The 23,585-nt window shown below is 38.7% G+C and overlaps 2 protein-coding genes across 4 annotated transcripts in view; both read left to right on the forward strand.

The window, feature by feature from the left end:
* The first annotated feature begins 3,396 nt into the window (after positions 1-3,396).
* Positions 3,397-12,921, forward strand: c7h19orf47 (chromosome 7 C19orf47 homolog). 2 transcript variants are annotated; one of them, XM_037774665.1, is made up of 8 exons: positions 3,397-3,545; positions 6,152-6,239; positions 6,753-6,867; positions 7,077-7,158; positions 9,285-9,407; positions 9,517-9,666; positions 10,822-10,895; positions 11,012-12,921. In XM_037774665.1, the coding sequence occupies exons 1-8, from the start codon at positions 3,449-3,451 to the stop codon at positions 11,570-11,572; spliced, it is 1,290 nt and encodes a 429-aa protein (XP_037630593.1). In that variant the 5' UTR covers positions 3,397-3,448; the 3' UTR covers positions 11,573-12,921. The 2 variants fall into 2 exon arrangements, with proteins under 2 accessions (XP_037630593.1, XP_037630594.1); XM_037774666.1 differs by having other exon boundaries at positions 9,517-9,591.
* A 2,161-nt stretch (positions 12,922-15,082) lies between these two features.
* ttc9b (tetratricopeptide repeat domain 9B) overlaps positions 15,083-23,585 on the forward strand; it is a 29,748-nt gene continuing 21,245 nt past the window's right edge. The window contains exon 1 of one of the 2 annotated variants that reach the window (XM_037774713.1): positions 15,083-15,961. In XM_037774713.1, coding sequence (XP_037630641.1) covers positions 15,481-15,961 — 481 coding nt within the window. In that variant the 5' untranslated portion in view covers positions 15,083-15,480. The remainder of the gene's footprint in view (positions 15,962-23,585) is intronic. The other variant, XM_037774714.1, reaches the window with a different exon arrangement.

Below are 23,585 nucleotides of genomic sequence, written 5' to 3' on the forward strand. Positions count from 1 at the left end.
CAAAAATGCAAATGTGATGAGAATATGTTCCGGTGTCAGAATAAGCATACAACATATTCAATAGTTCTCATGTATATAGGTTTTTGTGGTGCTACTTTTAGTATAAATGGCGAGGCAGTTTCACGTTGTATGGTGGAAGGTTGCTGTTGCTGAGGTTGCTGAGACAAATTGAAGGCACTGCTTGTCTCTTCGGGACGTTTAATTCAGAATGGAAGCCAATAACGCCGTGAATTCCCAGCAGCCAAAGCTCCGAGAGCCCAGTAATCACTCTGTGATTTCATTACGGTTTAATATCAATTGCCTGCTACATCTATAAGTGTGATAAACAGATCTCAGAGGGCCCTTGTACTGTACCTGCACTCCACACTTAACGCCCCAGATCACCACACAGACTCTCATCTTATTTCTTTGCCTTGGATTTCATTGAATTTGATTTAAATCATTTTTTTTTCTGTTAAGGTTACAATCACAAATGGGTTGCTGATGAATTGGAAAAAGGCGAGAGAAGGAAAAGGAGAAATATTTAGTTATATAAGACAGAGAAACTGCCTGCACCTACCTGTACTGTACAATGGCTACGTTAGCGCAAACTGAACAAGAGCTTTCCTATTTTTCTATGATGAGGTGAATGTTGCAATGTATTTCTATTTTTCCACAAGTCCCACATACGCTCTGATTTCATATTTTCCCCGGTATGAAATGCAATACTTATTATCCTCTTGGATAAACATAATGTAGCAAATCATGCAGTGCTCAAACTGACTGCTACTATATGTCAAGTGTGATGATGTATTGCTTTAATTATCCATTTTTGTTACAATATAAAAAGTCATCCTTAATACTTATAGTAACATTTGGGTTTCAGACAATCTTCATGGAGAAATCGTGTTGCAATTTATCTAAAAAAATATCTTTCTTTTTTCATTTATTAATGATGTGCAGAGACACTAGCAAGGTTCATCCATTTCAAAAAGCCAATACTGATTTTCTAATCCATTTCCTTTTATAATTTTTTTTTCATTTGTGTAACTATTTACTCTGTTTGTTTGTTTTGTTCTGGAAGAAAATGTTGCAATTTTGTCACATTTGGAAACAGAGGATATGTGATTTGATACATTTTGAGGTTACAGCAATGAAAGGCCCAAAGAAACTTTGTTGTTGATGTGACATTGTCAAACTTATAAAACATATATGATTTAGGACACATAGATCATTACGTAACTAGCTCATGAAGGTGCTCTGATATCAAATTGTCTATTTTTTTCAGTGCATATAATTTAACATAACTATTTTTCTGCACATCACTATAAAGTACTGTTTACTTATTTTTGTAACTTCATCTTCATTTGCTTTTTTTTCTCTTGAAAAGGACCAAAGTGTATGACAAATTTGCCATGTTGCTTTTTATGATCTTCTGTGTCCATATATCAGCTTCTGGTCCTTTTTGCTATCTTATAAAAGTTTACATTATAAAGTTTTCTTTCTCGGTTTCTAGACTGCAAAAGCTGGGGGAGCTGGTTTGACCAAATGCCATTGATTTCCAATTTGTGAAGAAATTACATAAATAAATGACATATTATAAGGTACATGTCTCTCACTTTTAAATGCTTGACCTTCATTGCGCTCTTTGACCTTTGCATACATTTTTGCAAGTGTATTTGTTTTCTAAATCATCTTTGTTACTTTGAGTTGAGACTGCAGGAGGTATGTTCACCTGGAAAGTGATCATGTGTTTGTATATTTTTCGGGACTACAGCTAACGATTATTTTCATTATCTTTTAATCTGCCGATTATTTTCTTGATTCATTGTTTTTGTCCATAATATGTCAGAAAATAGTGAAAATGCCGCAATTCTTCAGAATGTTAGAAAATGATTTACACAGTATGAAAAGCCCTGCGGGTACAACCTATTTTTTTGCAAACTTCAAACTGTGCAATCAAGACGGGAAACTAACAAATACAGTCAGACAGACAAAAAAGAGGCAAAAGATTAATTTGCAAGGCTTAAAGTTACGTATAGGCTATGTATAAAATGTATATCAATACAATACATCTATCATAAAAAGGAGCACACTTCCACCACTTAATTTATACATTCAAAGTGGCTATAATCAATATCTTCTATTTTAACAATGGATCTTATGATTGTTTGTATGTGAAAAGGGTTATCGTGATGAACTTACAGAGATTCATCACCTGACTATATTTCCACTCTGCTTTACAACAGAGGGTCTAACGTCTTTTAACTCATTGTTTTGGTTTTTATGTCCCACACTTTACTGTTTACACTCACACTGCTCCCACCGTGTTGTTTTGGGCTGTAGCCAGCAGGTGTTTTCTGCAACAAAAAAAAAACAACTGTAAGCTACCTGTCCAAATGAATGCACTGTATCTGCTGGTTGTGCAGTGGTGGAAGAAGTACTGAGATACTTTACTTAAATAAAAGCAGAAATATCATAGTCTAAAAATACTCCATTAATCTACAAGTAAAAGTCTTGAATTCAAAATGTTACTTAGGCCTAAATAAAAGTACAGAAGTATTAGCAACAAAATGTACATAAAGTATCAAAAGAGTAAAAAGTATGCAGAATGGCTTCTTTCACAGTGTTATGTTATTATAGAGTGTTATATTATTCTGTTTTTATCACTAATGAACACATGTAAGAGCATTTTAATATTGAATTTGGTTGTAGCCAATTTTAGATACCTTGTATACTACTAGGTGGATTAGTAGTAGGCCTATAATGTATAATAAAGCCTATCATGTGTTTTTCTATGTTAAAAGTAACTATAACTATAATAATATAACTATAATAAATTAATTTCATTTCATTTCAAAATTGATTTCGAACATGTAGAATACAAAAAAAATTAAAGAAAAAATAAAGAAAAAGAGATTGATCATACCAACAAGTGGACAGTCAGAAACAAGTAGTATTTACATACAATGAAAAGCGTAAGAAAAATAAATTGATGCCTTGATTTACATATTTGAAAAGGAGTGAGAAGAAGTATAAACTTATTTAATCACACCCCTTCTCCATAAGTCAATTATTAATTATAAACCAGCTTCCTTATTGAGCCATACATATATTCTAATTAAATTTTCCTAAATTTGTCTAACTAATTCAGCGGAGTTAAAAGTACAATATTTCCCCCTGAAATATAGTGGAGTAAAAGTAGGCCGATAAAGTAGCATAACAATAAATACTACTAAGTAAAGCACATATAGCCTATGTCAAAATTGTACTTAAGTAGCCTGCAGTCAGCCTAATTATATATATTATATATATTATGACAATTAAACGGCTGCATTTATTAGTAATCAGTCAAAGGATGAACATTTTCAATCATGCAGGTACTGTGATCATGCTTGCCTTTCTCGTGGTGGTGTGTGTGAGTTTGTGGTCTGTGTTGCTCTCTAGCGTCCACAGATAAAAACTCCACATGTCTGGTCGGGCGGAAGTTGCGTCACGGAAGCAGCACCCGGATGTAGCTGACGTCACTAACACATTTGTTGTAAACATGGCGTCCGTGACAACAGGTGAGAGCAGAAAGGCCCGGCGCGAGACTAAAACCTTATGGGTTATATGCTTTCGGTGTTTTGCTGTTTATCAGACACGTCTGCTGCATTCATTCGGGATCTTGTCCAGAGCTTTTACAGCCGGGTTTGTTCGCAGTGGCACCTTTTAATTCAGAGCTAATGCTAATGCTAATGCTAACACAGACGGCTCTGACTCTCATTGTTCTCTTAAACGTGTGATTTCACTCTCATTGAATTCAACAGGAGTCAACAGGAGAGCTGTGCGCTGGATTAGTGTCCTATTTTAATGGTTGAGTGTGTGTTAAGTTAGCTGGCTAGATGCTAATGTGAGCTAACCAGCGCTGAACCTTCTGTTATTTAGGGTGTAAGAAGCACTGATCCCAGTAGACCACTTACACACCAAGAAACCAGCAGACCACTTACACACCAAACAACCAGTAGACCACTTACACACCAAGAAACCAGCAGACCACTTACACACCAAGAAACCAGTAGACCACTTACACACCAAGAAACCAGTAGACCACTTACACACCAAGAAACCAGTAGACCACTTACACACCAAACAACCAGTAGACCACTTACACACCAAGAAACCAGTAGACCACTTACACACCAAACAACCAGTAGACCACTTACACACCAAGAAACCAGTAGACCACTTACACACCAAGAAACCAGCAGACCACTTACACACCAAAAACTGACAAGAACTTGGTGATAACCTGACAAAAACCTGACAATAACCTGATGATAACCTGATGATAACCTGACAAAAACCTGATGATAACCTGATGATAACCTGATGATAACCTGATAATAACCTGATGATAACCTGACAATAACCTGATGATAACCTGATGATAACCTGATGATAACCTGATAATAACCTGACGATAACCTGATAATAACCTGATGATAACCTGATAATAACCTGACGATAACCTGATGATAACCTGATAATATCCTGACGATAACCTGATAATAACCTGATGATAACCTGATAATATCCTGACGATAACCTGATAATAACCTGATGATAACCTGATAATAACCTGATAATAACCTGATGATAACCTGATAATAACCTGACGATAACCTGATAATAACCTGATGATAACCTGACAATAACCTGATGATAACCTGATGATAACCTGATGATAACCTGATGATAACCTGATAATATCCTGACGATAACCTGATAATAACCTGATGATAACCTGATAATAACCTGATAATAACCTGATGATAACCTGATGATAACCTGACGATAACCTGACGATAACCTGATGATAACCTGACGATAACCTGACAATAGCCTGACGATAACCTGGCGATAACCTGACGATAGCCTGATGATAGCCTGACAATAACCTGACGATAACCTGATGAAAACCTGATGATAACCTGACGATAACCTGACGATAACCTGATGATAACCTGATAATAACCTGACAATAACCTTATAATAACCTGACAATAACCTGATATTTTCAGGTGTAATTTCATTCATTCATTCATTCTCACTGTGCAATATCATTTTCCACTTGTGCAATTTTTTTAATAGTCTCTTTATGGTCAATACTGTATATACTGCTCCTATTTTTATACTTCCTTCTCTTTAAATACTCATATTTTGTTACACTTTGTTTAGTTCTTTTTTTTTTACTGTGTTAGCTGATGCATCTTGTTTTTGCACTATCCCCTTTGCTGCTGTACACTGCAAATTCCCCTATTGCGGGACTAATAAAGGAATATCTTATCTTATATCAGATTTGAAATTCAGTTTCACACGGTCCGATTCACTGTGCTCCCTAAATCTGTCTTTATAATGTTGGAGTACATTTTAATAGAAAATGTTCCGCTATGATTTGTGGTTCTGTCTTATTTAGGTTTTAGGCACCGTGTGATTTTGGTCTCTGTGTATAGCTATGTGTTCATCAGTGACAGTCAAAGCATGTTGGACAGAGCCATTGTCCCGGCAGCTGTTGAGCACCCTTCACCCTGTATCTGTTACTGCAACCACCAGACGCCTCATTATTGGTGTTATAAATAACCTCCAGCTGGCCATGATCAACATGTGCTAGACCTCAGCATGCTGCTGTCTGCTCAGGTTTACGACTCCCACCGGCGTTTAGTGCCGTTCAAAAGTCATTAAAAGAAGGCACAAAATAAATAAAACGCTATCAAAAAGGAAACCATTGACTTGTCAGGTGTTCATCAGAAAATTAAATAACACTTTTGCTCAGTGTGTATGTCACCTGTACTGGTTTCAGCTTCTTGTATGTGTCGATTATCTACTTTTCACTGTTTTATATAATTATGATTTAAATACTTTTGGGTTTTGGACTGTTGGTCCGACTAAAGAAGTACTTTGAAGGTGTAACCTTTGGTTTTTTGGATTGTGATGGACATTTTCTGCCACTGTATACCCTACGCGATGAATTGATTAATCTAAAAACAAAGAAAGTGCTCTGCTCATAATTTGCAGCTGTACTCCACAAAGGTTCTTATATTTAGTGAAATTACTAACCTGTCAGTAGCTCAGTGTTCTTGAAATCCTTTCTGTTGTACGATTGCTAACAGTCTTTTTTTTCTTTCTCAAGCCACCTCTGAGTGGATCCAGTTTTTTAAGGATGCTGGGATCCCAGCCGGCCTCGCAGTCACTTATGCAGTCTCCTTCGTGGACAACAGGTAATCTACAGTAATTCCCCCTTTTCATAGGCTTTGTATTGCACACCTTGGCCACACTGTATTGTGCTGTGATCATGTGAATTCCATTTGCACCCCTCACATCAGACCATACTTGAGCTCAAAAACAATTGATTTCCATGCTTAGGGGCACCCGATTGGTTTCAGTCTTAAGAAGTTAATTATAAAGACAAAATATATGATGACTTGTTTTTGGTGAGAATACAAAGCGATCATACAGCCACAGCATTTTCATAATGTGACATTTTATGAGTTTAAAAAAATCTGTTTAATTTTTTTTGTAATTCATGTGGTAATTATGACAGCATACAGAGAATTAAAACTGTCCAGTGAATAATTAAGCTGTTAGTCCATGTGACTTAATGTTTACGACTCTTGGTTGTTTGAAATAGGTTGCTATGAACTAATGGGCAACAGTGTACATTGTTTTTCTTTGATCCAGACCAAGGAAACAGAAGTACACACAGTATTTTCTGATTATTCATGTCTCTGCAGAATTCACAAGAACATGCTGATGGACCTCAGTAAAGATATCATGATGGACCTCGGCATTACAGTCATTGGCGACATCATTGCCATTCTTAAACATGCCAAGCAGGTCTACAGACAGGTGAGATTAATCGTTTCATGTTGTGAAGTGTTGACGTGTTTAAAATAGATGGTGTATTGTCATTGTTGGTGCAGGCATGTAAAAACAAAATACCTCTGTAATATCTCCTCTATTGTTATGAATGCAGTCATGGAGAATGAATGTCTTTCAAAGCCACTGCAGCGGACTGTGAGTTTACATAACGACTGTAATGTGTGTCCCCTCTTCAGGACATGTGCAAAATGGCCACGGAAGCCATCTCCTCAGGACAGACCAGCGTTAAAGCTGAGCTTAGAAGAACTGCCAATACTCGTAAGTATCTATATTTTAATTTCCTTCATCAAACAAAACTGATTTTCATTGTAATAAATTATAGGGATTTATTTTCAATTAAACTTTAGGGTCACAACAGAATGTGAATTATGTATTTTCTTTTATTTAAACCTTGTTGGAAAACCTCATTTCCTATAAACCATAGGAAATGTTTCTACATACATACTACATTACTTTATTGTAGTGAGACAACCATGTGACCTATATATCAGCCCAGCCAAAGCGCAATATGAGTCAACAGTTGTACAATAATATACTATGCCTGCAGTTATTAAATCAAAGAAGTGTCATAGGAGGGGTGGCTAAAAAATCAATATGTCAGTATTGTAATGCTTCATCTTGCTAGATATTACACTGGTGCAATTCATTGATGTTTTATAAAGTGTACACTAGTGCACTAAATAGATCTTTACCCCTGTTATTAATTTGTCTTGCCACGCTGTGTATAAACTGACCATTTGTGGTGGTGTTTATTAATAAGCGTTGGAAGCGTGGAAGATAACTAGTATGCTCTGAAGAAGATAGATGAAGATATCAGGTTGTTACGTCACATAACAACCACTTCAAATAACTGTAATATAGCACCACAGGTTGGTGTTCAGAACACTTCAGCATGTATTTAGATACATGTTCTTTGATCTAATAAGAAAAAATAGTTTTTTCAAAAAATATAAATTTACGACTATTCAAAACCCTGCATTTTACAGAGGTGACCATTTTCATGCTCAGATTCTGTACAATATTATACTTTTAGCTTTTAGCTATGGCTGGCAGTAGCTAAATCCATTTTTAAAAATGTATATTTTATGTTATAAGGTCATGTTTAAGATTAAAAGCCAGTCCCCCCCCCCCCGAAAATGATATCTGCTGTCATACAAGACGTTGTAAACAATGGGCCATCAATAGGCAATCAGCCAAAGTGTGTTGAATATTAAACCCACTGGTATACACTATTTATATTTGTCATTTCAACACCTGCTTCTTAGCAAATACAACATAATTTGATTAAAAAAAAATATGTTGTGTAAAATATGTAATCGTCTTACATGTGGGGTAAAATTCTTTATTGTTCATGTGTACTCAACTTTCACGAGTGTTAACCAGCACTTAAACAGCCCAATGTAAAATTGATTTGGGTTGGCATGTGCATGTTTGACCTATTTCTCAATAGCTTAAAATTCAATCATGGGGGTAGGTCATTTTAATACTCGGTATTTAATAGATCAATTTGTATGTACTGTGTCACTGTGCATTATTTTATTTTGAATTACGCAAATTTCCCTTTAATTTACTCATCATCATGCCATGACCTCATATTTATTTGGCTTTTTGTTCCTTATTTCCTTTTTGCTTGCTGTCCTTATATTGTGAAAAATGTTGATAAGTAAAAAAGAAAAAAAATAAGTCATCAATTGACAACATAAATGGTAAATGGACTTGCATTCATATAACGCTTCCTTAGTCTTCCGACCACTCAAAGCGCTTTACACTACATTTCAGCATTCACACATTCACACACTGATGGCAGAGGCTGCTAAGGTGCCAACTTTGCCCATCAGGATCTAATCGAAATACTCATTCACACACCGATGGCTATGCCTTCGGGAGTAATTTGGGGTTAAGTGTCTTGCTCATGGACACATCGACATGTGACCTGGAGATATTCTATCAGCAATGAAGAGTTGCGAAAGAAGAGAGAGATTTTCTGTACTGTTTTTATTTTGAGAGATAGCCTAAAAGAGGCTGAACAGTACAAAATATTTTTAATGGCTGTATTTGTCATTGTTATGTCAGGTAATGGGGCTTATTAAAGGGTAATTGTTTCTATTAGGAGATAAAGTAAATCAGCCTAATCTAATGTTACCAGAACAAATTGCATCACTTAGTTTGTTGGCCCCAGTGCCAGGTTATACAAGACCTACTTCACTTTTTCACAACATGTTCTTTTATGCACACTTTTACTTTCCCGTGTCTAGAGAGGTCTCACACATTTCAGAGTACAACTGTGAAGCCCAGCTGTCCCCTGATCTCGTCTTGGGGACAGAACATGAGGAGCTCTGATAGGAAATCACAACTACTTGAAAATGCTTCCGCTTTTTTCTCAGCTGCCACTCGTATGATTGCCAACGCTTTGAGCAGCGATTCCCCGCCGGCCACTCCAGCCCGTCGACCTGACAACCGCCTCTCGGTCACAGTGTCCAACATGCAAGCAAAGAGTGGCAAAGCAGGTAGATATCATGGAATGTTCCTTTTACCCTATAAATCCCTTCATTTCGACGAGTCCTGTCTTATTTTTACCTCTGTTTATCCTCGCCTACCCACCGCTTTGTTTGTCAGTCGTGAGTCAGCCAGCTGACGAGGGGAACGGTTTGCCAGCAGTGAAGCGCCGACGTGTGACAGCTGAGATGGAAGGCAAGTACATCGTCAACATGCCCAAAGGCTCCACGCCTCGTACACGCCGCATCCTGGCCCAGCAGGCCAAGAAAGGTAGGCCAGACCCAGTGGCCTCGCCGACAACATCGCTCCAGTAATGCTGTTGCTCACCACAGCTAATCAATACTAAACATTTTTATGGACTTCTTTCATACTAAAACTGAATCAAGTGACTCAGGGCTGATTAACAGAGCCTGATTAACCTTCATTCATTTCTGTCATAATTTAATACCTTGTCTTTACTTTTACTTCCCACTGCACCAACAGTTATTCCCTCTGTCCAACTGCTTGTTTTCTCCTTTGTCTCAAATCACCCACATTTAACCCAACCATAAATTCTTTTGACTATTTTTTCCATGACATGAATTCTCCGGTGGGTTCCGTCTCTGAAAACTCTGCAAACTGCTCATGTTTATTCATATTTATTTAATGAAAGAAAACCTCTATGCTCTGTCTTCTTCTTTCATATGCATTTCTGTCATTAGAAATCTTAATTATCGGAACAGAAACATAGAATCGTACAGCACTGTATGAAAACACATTTCTGACCTGTGTCACAAGGCAGCCAGAGTTAAAACTAGGACCTCTGGTTCAAAGCTTCTCATGCATGGATGTAATACAACGTCACGGTCAAACATAAGAAATAAATAGGAAACTTGCAATAATAAAATACAGATGTCTGATATGTTCTATAAAACCTCACAAAGTTCATTTTATTCCATGGCTATTGCATAATTATTCCAAAAGCTGTAAAACGAAAGCTTTGGTACTATAAATAATACAGTGGTTTTTATGACTTAATGTTTTTTTCTAGTCAAATTTGAGCAATTTGCTCAATTGAAGCTGCTACTTTAGCTTCTGGAAATAAACCATTCTTTTGACTTGTGATCTTCACAGTAAGTGTAAATCTTGTGAACTAGTACAACACAAGTGTGGCTGACTGTTAGATCAATTTGGAGCCCATTTAAATAAAACCTTAAACAGCATCTTAAATGTTAAAGTAAGAGACTGTGGCACACTGCAGCACTTTCAACAGTTCTGTCTAAAAATACTGCAAGATTTTATTCAGTTTCTATCATCTGGTATTGTCAGGATCATGTGGATTATTTGTCCATCACTAATGAGTTATCAAAACATGAACCAAACGTGTCACAGTCAAGCTGTCACAATACTTTTTGTGTAATCATTTTTGCTCTACTCTTTGAAAAGGTTTGAAACGCACCTCTGTGTTTGCAAGACTTGGGGCTGAATCGAAGGCAGACACGACAACAAGCAATAACAAGGTGAGACCTGTCAGTATTTCGTAGTAGCTGACTTTGTATTGGATTGGATTGGATTGGATTATATTGGATGCAGGCATGAAGATAAGTTCTGTGCTCATAATGCTCGTGTTTGGCAGCCCACCGGTGTGTTCAGTCGTCTTGGCAGAGGGGATGAAGAGGAAGACGGGCCGAGGCCAGCTAAGATGGCTGGAATCATTGATGTAGATGACGAGGACGACAGCGACGGAGAAGGCTCCGTCCTCCAGTACGCTGGCGTCCTCAAGAGACTTCCTCCCCCCCAGAAGAAAGAGCCGGCCACAAAACCGGCCCCGACCACCCTGCGGCGCCTGGGAGGCAGATTCAAACTACCTCCCTCTGACACTCCAACCTCCTCTTCCTCCCCTAATGGCCTCCCCCCTGCCAAAGTTAGTGTGCTTAAGAGACTGGGCAAGCTCCCCGCCACACACCCGAGTGCCACCGTGTCGCCCACACCCGCTGACACACAGGACAACAGGGTGACCAGCACCAGGCCCAAAGCCCAGGAGGGAATCACCATAGCAAGCCCCAAGGTCAGCAGCAGCACCGGAGCTGGGGGAGGAGGAGGAGGAGTAGGAGTAGGAGAAGGAGAGTCTCTGGGTGCCCAGATGGACATTATGGCTATCAGTGTTTTTAAGAGACTGGGCAACAAGAGAACCTAACACACAAATCCCTAAAATGTTTCAGACTCTTTCTATACGTCCTTTATAGAATTTGTATCGCCCTCTTTTCTGCATTCATCCTGGCGACCTGCAGGATGCAGATTGGAGTGTTTTTTTTGCGTGTATGGATGGTTTTAATGCTGCTTTCATCGCTTTAGAGTTACTCTTAGATAAAAATAGATATTTTTTTTTTACAGTTTAGTCATGCTGCCATTGGAAAACCACCTTTGTTTAGTGTCCAAGCTTTTAATTTGAGGACTCCGAGTTCTCTTTGTATTATGTTGCTCAACCTGAAACCATATCTGCCATTTATGACTTTAAAAGATATATATTTAACTATATTTGTGAGCTTAAGGCATGAGCATGATGTAAACCAAGCCGCCATAATGGTGGTTTTAATTTGACCCCCCGTAACTCCACATATAAGGATGCTGCTGCCTAAACTTCCCTTTTTTTTGAGAATCCTCCAGTATGATACAGTTGAGTAGCTGAAAATATTCCTCTAAGGTGATTTGTGTGGTCGTTTTGTTGCCTGAAAATGGATTATTTCTGATGTAAAAGGTACAGATAGATGGATTTTTTTCACACAGGACAGCAGTCAGACGTAAGACTATATAGCCGTGAGGTGATGGTTTAATCTTTCTACTTCTAGTTACCTTCACCGCCTCAAAATTACCTCCTCTAACATGTTTGGAAAGAAGAAAAAGTGAGTGATAAAGTAAATTCAGATGGTTACACAGAATGACCTCTCTGAACACTTGAATAAAAAAAAAAACCTCACCTCCTCCTCCTCTTCTTCTTCTTCTGCGCTTTTGTGGAGTAGAAGTTCTCACCTCTGAGCTACGCCCATGTCAACCTTTCTACCATATTACCAAACGTTTTCTATAACCACCTACTTGAAAGCCGGGTCAGTAGAATATTGTTTATTTTGAAATGCAATGTATAGATTTGTTAGACTTGGTTTCACACAGCACAGAGCCAGTTCTGCTGCATATTTTTCTATGTGGACATTCTTGTATGATGTATCCATGTAAAGAACCTCAGAGATGCCATCAGTTCCTGGTGTCCAGGGGGCCACTGGAGGTCTCAGTAGGTAGTTCACCTTGTCTGGGTCATTAACACCCGTGTAATATGTCGGTCTTTCTTCACACCAGAGCTTTGTTACACTGTAAATATTTGAAATGTTTAAAATAGCGTTAAGGAATTTTTATCGTTTTAAAGAACAAGGTAGAGCAAAACACGTCATGAACCGTAATGATTTTTTGAAAAAGATATTGAGGAAAAAAAGTTCTGAATTTGGACAAAATGTGCTTGGAAAATAATTAAAAGAGAAAAAGGGTCCAAAAATATCCTCTTTTTTTTGTTTCTTTCTCTAAAGCAGACATTAACAAATGCATGTCATTGTCACATATTGTACTCTTACGTATCGACATGACAGCAAAGTCAATATTTATATTCCCCTGGGAACATTTAGCTGATCATTTATCAATAAACCCATTAAACTCCCACTCCTCTCACAATGAGGTGGCTGCTGCATAATGTCGGCTGAACTGTCAGAGTGTTATGTTAGTGCTGTTTCATCGGGGGACGCCTCTTTACTCTGTACAGCTGCGGTCGGGAACACACATTTGGCATCCTGGGGCCACGGGTTGTTCAATATGTCTTCAATGCCACTTGAGAATATACTTATAGTGGATTGGATGGGATTGTTTAGTGTGTGCGCGTTGTGTAGGCTTTTTGTTAACAGTTTATGTAATTTGTTTGTACTAAATATTAATTTACATGTTTCTCCACAAGGAGAGTTGAGCATTTCAGAATCAGAAAATGTTTCAAGAAGGAAAACTAAGAAAACTTCCCATGCAGATGCCTGTGTTGACCCTGGATATGGACACTCATCATCACAGCATTGAGAGAATGGTGGTAGTGCTTTTGTCAGTGTATAGTTGCACTCTAACACCTGCATGCATCTTAAGTTTTGCTGTTATAAATTATTTATATATGTTAATCTGTATGCTTGTTGAAGTCGACATGATGGTTCATCCAGGAGGAGCTGCGACACCGTGGGTAACCCGATCCATGAATCAGGGAACAGTGAAACTACAGATGTTTACATGACTCACTGAGAGGATAGCCTGCTGCTGGACTGAGTTAGCCTCATCATCACACCTCTGAGATGCAAGGCTGCTCATAAATCTGGAGGAAATAAGGTACCAACCTTTGCAACGATCACACAATTTAGCAGAGAAGAATTCACAATTACTCTACAGAGATAATATGATTGGCTGGTGGGCCTCGGGTTAGCATAAGTGTATAATATAAGTGTTAGGGCTGTGGCAAGATTCTGGCGATTCGATGCATATCATGATACAGGGGTTGCGATTCAATATATCGCAATGTATTGCGATGTCTGATCTTATTTTAAGAAAACTTGTATAAAGAACACACAGCCATATATTATTTTTTTATTTTTATTATTTATTTATTTGCACATATATAAAACTGCACAAAATCCAATCAATGAAAAAAATACAAGAAATGTATCAGGAGAGATCAAGAGGCCACAGGCTTATACAAAGGACCTCCCCCCCAACCCCAGGAGGAAAAAAAAATTAACAAAAAAGGAAGAAAGCTCTAAAATAACATAATTTTAAAAATGCAACAAAAGATAAACAAGAAGTACACAATGTGCAGAAAAAACCTAACCAAACTGGAAAACAATGAAACGCATACAAAGAACAGTACAGAAGAAAAGAAAATATATCTAAACATATCAAAAGATAATTAGACATCATGAATTAAATGTGATGATAACTTTTAAAATGTTCTAAGGATATATATAATAAAATCTGAGTAAAAAAGTGTGCTTTTTTTAATGCAATCAGAACAGTGAGATTTGCATTTATCACAGTCCCTGTAACATCCAGCATCATAGCACTACTTTGAGAGGGCACACATCTTTGCAAATTAAATAAAATATTGACTGATTTAATCTTTGCATGTAAACTATTATTTAAAAATTGATAATGTTTTTGAGAATTAATACTTTCTTACACCCCTGATAAGTGTAATTGAGACTATGTCCCCTTGAGGTCGCTCTCTCCCTCCTCCTCCTCCTCCTCCTCTTCCTCTTCATCCTCTGGTCCCTGCAGCCTCCTGCTGTCCGTCTCCATGTCTTTGAAAACCTTATCAGCTGAAATCATCAAGCTCCTGTTTGGCCATAATGTGATTTGGTTTATAGAGGACATTTATAAATTGAAGTAAAAGCTGAATGAGCCTTTATCAGTCTGTTTTTTTTATTTTTTATTATGAAGACTGGCCTCTTCCAAACAATGGGGGTGACGTAATGTGCAATATTTTATAAAGGCTATTAATTAATCATTTAAATATAGTAAATAAGGGAGCACTGTGAATAGGGTGCAGCCTTTGATTAATGGTTTAATAACTATGCAAATAAGCTATTACTTATATGCAGATGTAAGTATTATTTTATAATTCATATACTTGGTACACTTTTTTTTTTTTTTTCACAAAAGTGTTGACATATACTCGATCGATTCAGGATATTTATGTACGTTTTTGCCATGTAAAATGTGGACTGCAGCAACGCCTCACGACTTCTCTTCTTTTTTTTTTAACCCACAATGCTGTGCGGCAGGGGGTTGTCTTGTGTGTGCGCTGTTTGTGGTGCTGATGCTGCGCGTGCCTCCGGAGGCTGCTACCATAGAGATCAACTCGAGCATCCTTCCATCCATCCGCGAGAGAGAGAGGAAATAGGAATCAGGTTTTGTTTCGACTCTGGTTGTGAAATGCCAGGATGTTTCTGCCAGCTGTTGTAGCCTCATTCATCTCTTTATAACCAGACATTTATTCTACATTTAGAGTCTTCTTTCTTCGTCCCTCCATCATTTATGCACAGCACGCTGCTCCAGTCCTCTCCAACAAAACACACCTTCGTGTCCGAGCACCATGGCCCGATCCCGGCGCTTCCACTGAGAGACATGGAAGCCAAACAGCACCCGATAAAGAGCCTCAAGAGCTACCCGGAAACCGGCGGCCGGAGCCTGGCAGCGGCCGCCGGAGGAGACGGAGGAGGAGGCGGAGGAGGAGGAGGAGGCTCGGCTGAGATGGAGATGGAGATGGAGGCGAAGATCCAGAAAGCCATCGACTTCAAGGCGGAGGGTCACCGCTGCTACAAGGAGAAGAAATTCCGGGAGGCGATCGGCAAGTACCACCGGGCTCTGCTGCAGCTCAAAGGGGTTCATGTTCATGTGGCCGACGGGACGACGGGCTCCGAGGTCAACCTGCTGCACCAACCTGCGGCCAAGCTCACCGAGGAGCAGCGGAGAGCCGTGGAGAGCACCGAGATCGAGTGCTACGACAGCCTGACAGGTGAGCTGCACCGGTACATCACAAACACACAAACACCCAGACCTCTCTGTCCTCTTCTAGTACTGCTGACACCATTGTTCGTTCTGGTTCACTGGGTCCACACAAGCCTGTAGGCTGGTTATCTCTACTGCAGGTGCTGGGTTTGTTCAGAGGCAGGTGAAATAAACAGAGAATACAAGGACAGACATTATGTCCTGTATATTCTCTGTTATTTCAGCTGCCTCTGAACAAACCCATAATGATGATTTAATGGAGATTATGATGGGATGTGTATAGGCTACACTCTCTGACCAAATTAGTGCATTATTCATAATGCCTATAGTGTTACAATTAAACTAACACATCCCCTTTGTGCCTATTTCAGGCTCTTACAGCTTTTTAAATGCCATTGTTCAGAGGCAGGTGGAATAAACAGAGAATAGAGGACATAATGTCTTGTTGATGATTTAATGGAGATTATGATGGGATGTGTATAGGCTGCACTATCTGACCAAATTAGTGCATTATGCAGCCTAGTAGTGTCACAATTAAACTGACACATCTCCTTTGTGCCTATTTCAGGCTCTTACAGCCATTTCTTCCCAGCACATTCCTGCTTTTTACAAGATTCACTTTATTGTCATTTCACTGAGTATTTGCATACACAGAAGGAAACGAAATATTGTTTCTCCCAGCTCCGGTTAGTGCATTAAAAAGGATAAGTATTAAAATTAACATACCTAAAAATAACAATAGAAAATTAAAATAAGTAAACGTTTCAGACACAATTTGCAGTCATACACCCAGTAATGTCATTATTATTTCAATTGAAGGTGAAGTGTGAGGAAAAAGTGAATAAAAAAAAATAAAAAATAAAGCCTCATGTTCTCCTATAGGAAATCTATGCATGTTTTCATTATGTATATATGAGATCAGTTTCAGCATGCTGTTTGTGTTGTAACATCGACATTTCACAAGGGGGTCTGAGGTGAGAAGGCGTCCCCTCAACCATCCAGAGGGTGATGTAAGGCTGTGGCTAATGGCACCGCTTTGCAGTGACTTTACTACAGGGTTAACTGAGCTCCTCCTGGAGCAACAGAAAAGATTAACTCATTACTGCTCCATCACTGTAAAGGATTTACACCGGTTACATCCAGTTGCTATAAACTCATAAAACAGTTAAAACAATTAATTATTATTTTCATTGTTTTTCTCTTCATTAACCGTTTAATCGTTTTTGTCTTTAAATGTCAGAATATACTGAAAAATATCCAGCGCAATTTTTCTAAAGCGCAAGATTGTAAATAACCTTTGGTACGGTCAGGCATAACCTGCTTTTTAGACAATCTCTTGTTTTTCACATTTGTTCATGTTGTGTGTTTTCTTAAGGTTGCGTTAATTTTGTCCCTTAGGCTGGGCCAGTGGTTCCCAAATGTTTTCAATGTCAAGGACCCAAAAACTGACAGAAATTAGAACACGGACCCCCATTTGATTTGATTTGATTTGATTTGTGCCAGGGTTCCACATCTGATGGATTTTTGCTTTTAGATGCTTTATTACAAAAAGTATATGAAACCTATGAACAAAATAGTCATACATTTTGTCATTGTGTTAGCTATGGTTGCAATTAGTGAAAATAACATTTCTCCTTTTTGCTGGGGACCCCCTGGAACCACCTCAAGGACCTTGGGGAGTCCCAAGACCACACTTTGAGAACCACTGGGCTAGGCTACATGGTGTTTTTATTTTTAAAGAGTAATGCCGGTAGGAGAAAAAGAGGCAGGTGTGTCAAGGATTTGTCAGTATACAGTATTTGCTTCCTGGTGATTGATAGGCTATTGAGTGACATAACATAATGTATTTTTGGAGTTTTGGTTGGTTCGTTAGTGTGTGTAGCAAGGATGCTATGTTGGCTTAATGTAGCCTATAATTTCAGTCGTGCTAACAACCATTTGGCATTCAAGTGTGTAGTAATTACAGTAGCCTATATGGGGCGAAGCATGCTTGAGTTTGGATGGTTGGGGCTGCGTTTTATGTGTGATTTTCACTGTTTTTGTGAGGTTTTATATGTGATAGTGATGTGATGTGACGTGACAAATCATTTCATTTTAAGTTAAATATGCTGCTTACCTGTAGCACACTGTCAGAGCTTGTCATTTTGTCAAGTTAAAAAGTGGTTTGGGTTTATATGTCTTCGCTCTTACGGTGTGTTCACGGCATGTTTTAGGATCTACAGAATTATCAGTAAAGCTTTTGTGAACCATCAGTTGGAGATTTAGACCATCATTCAGCCGGGGATGCTACAAAGAGGACTTCTTCTAGTCAAGTCAAGTTTCCCAATATCACAAATTTGCCTCAGGGGGCTTTACAATCTTTATCTTGTCTGTTCTAATATCTTGGTTTGTCAGAACAACAGAGATTAAAATTATATAAAACAGAGGAAAAACTACAAATCATCACACTGAAGAAAGTGGATCTGTCAATCCACTGATCTACTAAACGTTTAATTTACCCAACAGATTAAACATTTCATATTATATTCATATTTGCTGTATTATAAATAAATAATGTTATAATAAATGTCAATGTTTTCAGTTGTATAATCTTGCAAAAACCGCCAATAAAAATAAATACTAGAGAACACATAACAACAACACATTTATGAAGTGATATAATAATACCGCTGATCAAATAAACCAGACTCCAGGTTGAGGTTTGTAGCTCTTTCCAGGGCTTTTGACCATATCTCATAGCCTTCAGTACACTCAAAATCTCTGGAAAAGACTAGTAAGTGACCATTAAGTTTAGAATACTGTTATCACAGGTACAGTATGTGTTCAAACGGTCGAAAATATAAATATAAATAATGAATAAATAAATAATATACGGTCCAATATATCTTGATATCGAGTTATTGGACGAAGAGAATTGTCTATAAACCAATCGTCTATCAGTTGCTGTTCATCACCATCAAACTAGATTTTCAGTATTTCAGAGAGTTTCAGGAAGAAATATGTCTTATAATTGTTTTTTGGTATTGATTTAAACAACAAAATAGCATATCAGGATTTACTGTATCAAGAAATACCCCCAATATGGTTACAGTAAGGGTGAGAAAAAGTGTAATTATGAATATACTGCCAGTAGCTTTGCTGTGAAAACATTATTATGACTACAGTATGTTCTGAGTATGCAGATCAAGATGAATGTTGACGTCCAGGAATGAGATGATGATGGTGTTGTGAACGTTGTGATTTTGGGTCGTGGCGGGGGCAGTGGTGATGTTGTGTCTCGTTGCTTGTGTTCAGGTGCTGCCCAGTCAGCCTGCCATGATGCATTGAAGGTCGCCTTGTTCTGCGCAGCGTTCAGGGCCTTGTCTGGAGCCTGTAGGGGAGGCCACTGTGGCGTGACGGAAAGGATGGGGGTGGGAAGGAGAGTGAAATAAGGAAGGAAAAAGGAGAATTAGGGGGAGGAACAGGAAGGAAGAGGCATTTCGAAAAATACAAGGAAGTCAGTTAGAGTGGTATACGAGAGGAGTAGTGGAGAGCAGTGGAACAGAGAGGGGAGAAGAGGGGGAGGAAGGGGCTGCCAGCACGCAACAGGGGACCATATTTACCATGGCAACCATCAGTGGGCCTTTTGCCTTCCCCTTTCCCCTCCCGTCCCTGCTTCAAACAGCAGTGCACATGCGCACTTGCACGCACACAAAGAAACCTCACTTCAACCTTGCTTACCCATTAATGACTGTGTTTACTACAATAATGTATGCGCTTTACTCTGATTTAGATGTTTATATGGGTGGTTTATAGAATATTTATATTCATATTCCTGCTGATATGCATAGACATTTTAATGACTGAAGATGTCTGCTTCACATTATGCCACATCATTAACCGTAAACCCCCATAAACCCTATCTTCCTGCCATGTCATGTCATGTCATGTCATGGCTTTAGCCTTGTGGCTATCGTGTTAGTCCGTTTCTCAGTACTTTTCGTCCCCTATCTGTCTCACACCCAAGGCCGTTGGTTTCTATTAGGGATGGAAATCTTGAAAGAAAACACAAGCATATAGTTTAATTTTTTTGGCTTGGCATTCTTGTTTTTTAGCAAACGTTACTTAAACAAGAGAAAATAGTGCATTTATTGGGGACTATTTTAAGCGGTGGATTAATACACAATATTTGGTGCTCTACTGGGTATTTACAGAAGCAGGATGGTGGGAGTGAATCCACATGTAACTCAGTGTAACTGTGTTGCTCATTGATGTGTTTTGAGCTCTGTGGTGCAGAGGAATAAGATATATCAGTCTTTAGCTACTATACTTGTTAGTCGGAGCAATTTATTTGGGGGTTTTGGTCTTTTCATGGCATTTATTGACAATAAGCCTCAGCTTTTAATAATGCACCTAAATTTGGAATACTCCACATTGGGCTGAATTCAATATCATTGCCATCTTTCCATAACTCTCGCTTCTTATTTCACCGCTCTCTTGTCCAAATGAATGATGACAAATAACTTTACCTCAGTCTGTCACAGCTTGAGAATTAAAATGCTTGGTTGTCAGAAAATGTTATACATTTCATATTCATGCGTACTATCAGGCTATTGTGGTCCATGTTGCCCTTAATCCGTAATTATGAATACAACAAAATGGCATTTAATTTAGTAAGAGAGATGCCTTTTTAAGAATAAATGATAAAAACAAATTCAAAACGAACTCTCTCTCTGGCTGAAATGAAGCACTGACTCATTATTATATAATCCAGCTGCAGGTGTTTGTTGTGCGGCTCCACCTGGATACCCAAAGTTCTGCTGGGCAGGCAGTGGTCGCCGTGGTTATAAGTGAGGAGCTGCCATGTGATTGGTCGACTGTCTTTGGTTCTGACGCATGATAGGAGAGCAACAAGCAAGCAGCACCAGTCACATGTCTGCGTGTGTGTGTGTGTGTGTATGTGTAAGTGTGTTTGTTTGTCTCAGCTTTTACAGGCCTGAGGAACAGCAGCTGGCTAAGGGTGTGTGTGTGTTTGTGTGTGGCAAGAGTGAAGGGGAGTTGCTTTCAGCGCTGCTCGACCTGCCACTCTCTCCGTACCCTTTGCTGACATTGCTGATTTTGTTTAAGTGGAGTGTATTGGCGTGCGTGTGCACTTGTGAGTTGATGTATGTGTTTTCTTGTCTTCTTGACTTTATCTGTCATGAGGGAAAGCTTTTCCTATTGAACACATTTTGAGGTACTTGTACTTGAGAGTATTTCCATTTTGTGCATTACGTTATACTTCTACTCCACTACATTTCAGAGAAAAATATTTACATATATATTTAATTCACAGCTAGTAACAAGTTACTTTACAAATCAAAAGATTTCACATCCGTAATATATGATGAGCTCATGAAATGTGATGCATTGTTATAAATCAAACTAGCCAACGGTATATCAAATAGTTCCACTACAACAGTAAAATACTACTTACACATTTATAATAATCCAGTAATGTGTATAATAATCACACTAACAGTGGCCATTTTTCTGCATTAAGTACTTTTTGCTTTCTATTAGAGCTGAAAAGATTTGTCTATTAATGTATTGGCTGGTCGACAGAAACTATTTTGATAACCGTATAAGTAATTATTTAATAAAAAATGACAAATGATCTCTGGTTGTAGTGTGTCAACTGTGAGGATTTGTTGCTTTCCCGTGTATTATGTGATTGTAAACTGAATATGTTAAACAACTATTTGCTATGTAAAGATATGTAAGGAATAATGTACAGTGAGCCGGTCATTGTTGCAAAATAAACCCAGACAGGGCGATGCAGGACCCTGACGCAAAGCGAAGCGGTGACCCCGACGTGAAGCCCTTATTGCATGACTAATTTAAGAAATCAATAATTTGACAGAAAAATGGTCCTGCAGAGTCAGAGATCCGAATTGCGTCCGGCTATGGTTTGTTATACATAGCAATGGTCTGCTATAAGGAAAAAAACAGACTTTAGAAAAACTGTAATTGACCAATCAGAATCAAGTATTCAACAAAGCCATATAATAAAGTGGAGTAATGTCTATCTAAGCAGAGAATGAAGTCCCTGTCCCTCTGTGTGTGTTGTAATCCGAGCTTCTCCTCGCCACATTACATTATATTATCAGCGCTGTTGCTGTTGTTTTCACTGTTAGCACAGCCGCCGGCTGGTTGTGTCAAGAAGGTAACCCCCAAATTGCAAAAACTTGCAAATAACTCCCGCGAGGCTCGCTGTCCGACAACCTATCCTAAACTTAACCATTCAAGGTCAATGCAATTAACCATCTCGCAAGAGTTTCACAATTTGCATGTTACCTTTCAGACACGATCCTGCCGGCTCAGTCGTTGCCATGTTGAGAACCGTGCAGAGGCAAAAGATATGCTCTGGATTTTGATTTAGCATCTTTAAGGAATCTGTGATGGGTATTTTTCAGCTACTGAATCCTGAGTGGCTCACAGCTCACTGATACAAAACACAAGAGGGGAATATGTAAAAGGAGAAAATATGTAAAAAGGAGGATTAGAGAAGAGCATGGAGAGACTAAATGTATTTTGAAAAAAGGAAATAATTCAGGAATGAACGAGATGATTATTATAGGAAAGACATCAGCAACAGTGAAAATATGAGTTTTTAACATTATATTGGGGAGTGAACGTGGTTAAAGGGAAGAAAAACAGATAAATAAGTCTCGGCACCGACATTAATGTTACCCAATTCTGTCAAACAGAAATACGATGGATGATGAATGTCCTATTTGCTGGCCTTGTTAAGGAGACACCCGAGTCTGTCTGTCCCTGTAGGGCTGTTTCTAAATGGGTTACACCACCACCAACGTCTGTGTCTGTCGCAGTTCACAGTGGTGCAACATGTTGGCCAGAGGCAGACTGCTTGTCGGCCCGCCTCAGCCGTTCATCCACCCACCCACTGCAAACACACATACAGGAATAAGAGATGTGACTGCAGTTTGTTTGCTCTTTTTCCTGATATTGATCATGGAGAAGCTCTTCCAACAGCAGCTAGTCTCTTTATATAAATAGCACAGGGACAGACTTGTATCAACCAGTTAAGAAGCTATAATAACTTTTAATCGCTTTACATTGGAAAGTGTGAGGAGAATCAAACAGAAAGCACTATGGTGTGATCCTGTTGTGAGAGTGATCACTCTGACTTTTCGTTAACCCCTGCTCCCTCTGATCTCTGTCTGAAATCTCCATGTGTTCCTCCTGACTGGCTCAATCTGTGAATGAGTCATAAGTCCCAGACTTAGAGACGCAGCAGGTGGGGATGAGTGAAATTGTTTGTTTCCTAACACCTGCCACCTTTTTATTCAGCTGCTACAATGGCTCTGCTTGCCATGATGATGATCCAGCAGTTTCCACCCACTCGTCACATTTTTTAAAAATTGTTGAACGAAAACAAAAACACTAACAATCATTTTTCTGCAGTGAAACAAGCGTGCATTTGAAACTAAGAAAACGTGGCTTTCAAATTTTATATAGCCAGGTAATAATGCTGTTTTGTATTTTGCAGAAGCAGCCCGCTATAGGTTGAATAATGTAACCTGAATTAGACATTTACTGACTGGTTATGAACAGCCAGTAAACAACTGGTGTTTGTAGAGGCCCAGCTG

Source organism: Sebastes umbrosus, chromosome 7 (assembly GCF_015220745.1).
Source record: "Sebastes umbrosus isolate fSebUmb1 chromosome 7, fSebUmb1.pri, whole genome shotgun sequence".
NCBI lineage: Eukaryota > Metazoa > Chordata > Actinopteri > Perciformes > Sebastidae > Sebastes > Sebastes umbrosus.

Bases quoted from the DNA above. Each gene is read 5' to 3' on its own strand.
- c7h19orf47 (XM_037774665.1), top strand. From the start codon at position 3,449: ATGTCTGGTCGGGCGGAAGTTGCGTCACGGAAGCAGCACCCGGATGTA. The intron at 6,240-6,752 runs GTAATCTACAGT...ATGTCTCTGCAG, and splicing joins GTCTCCTTCGTGGACAACAG to AATTCACAAGAACATGCTGA. The intron at 10,896-11,011 runs GTGAGACCTGTC...CGTGTTTGGCAG, and splicing joins CGACAACAAGCAATAACAAG to CCCACCGGTGTGTTCAGTCG.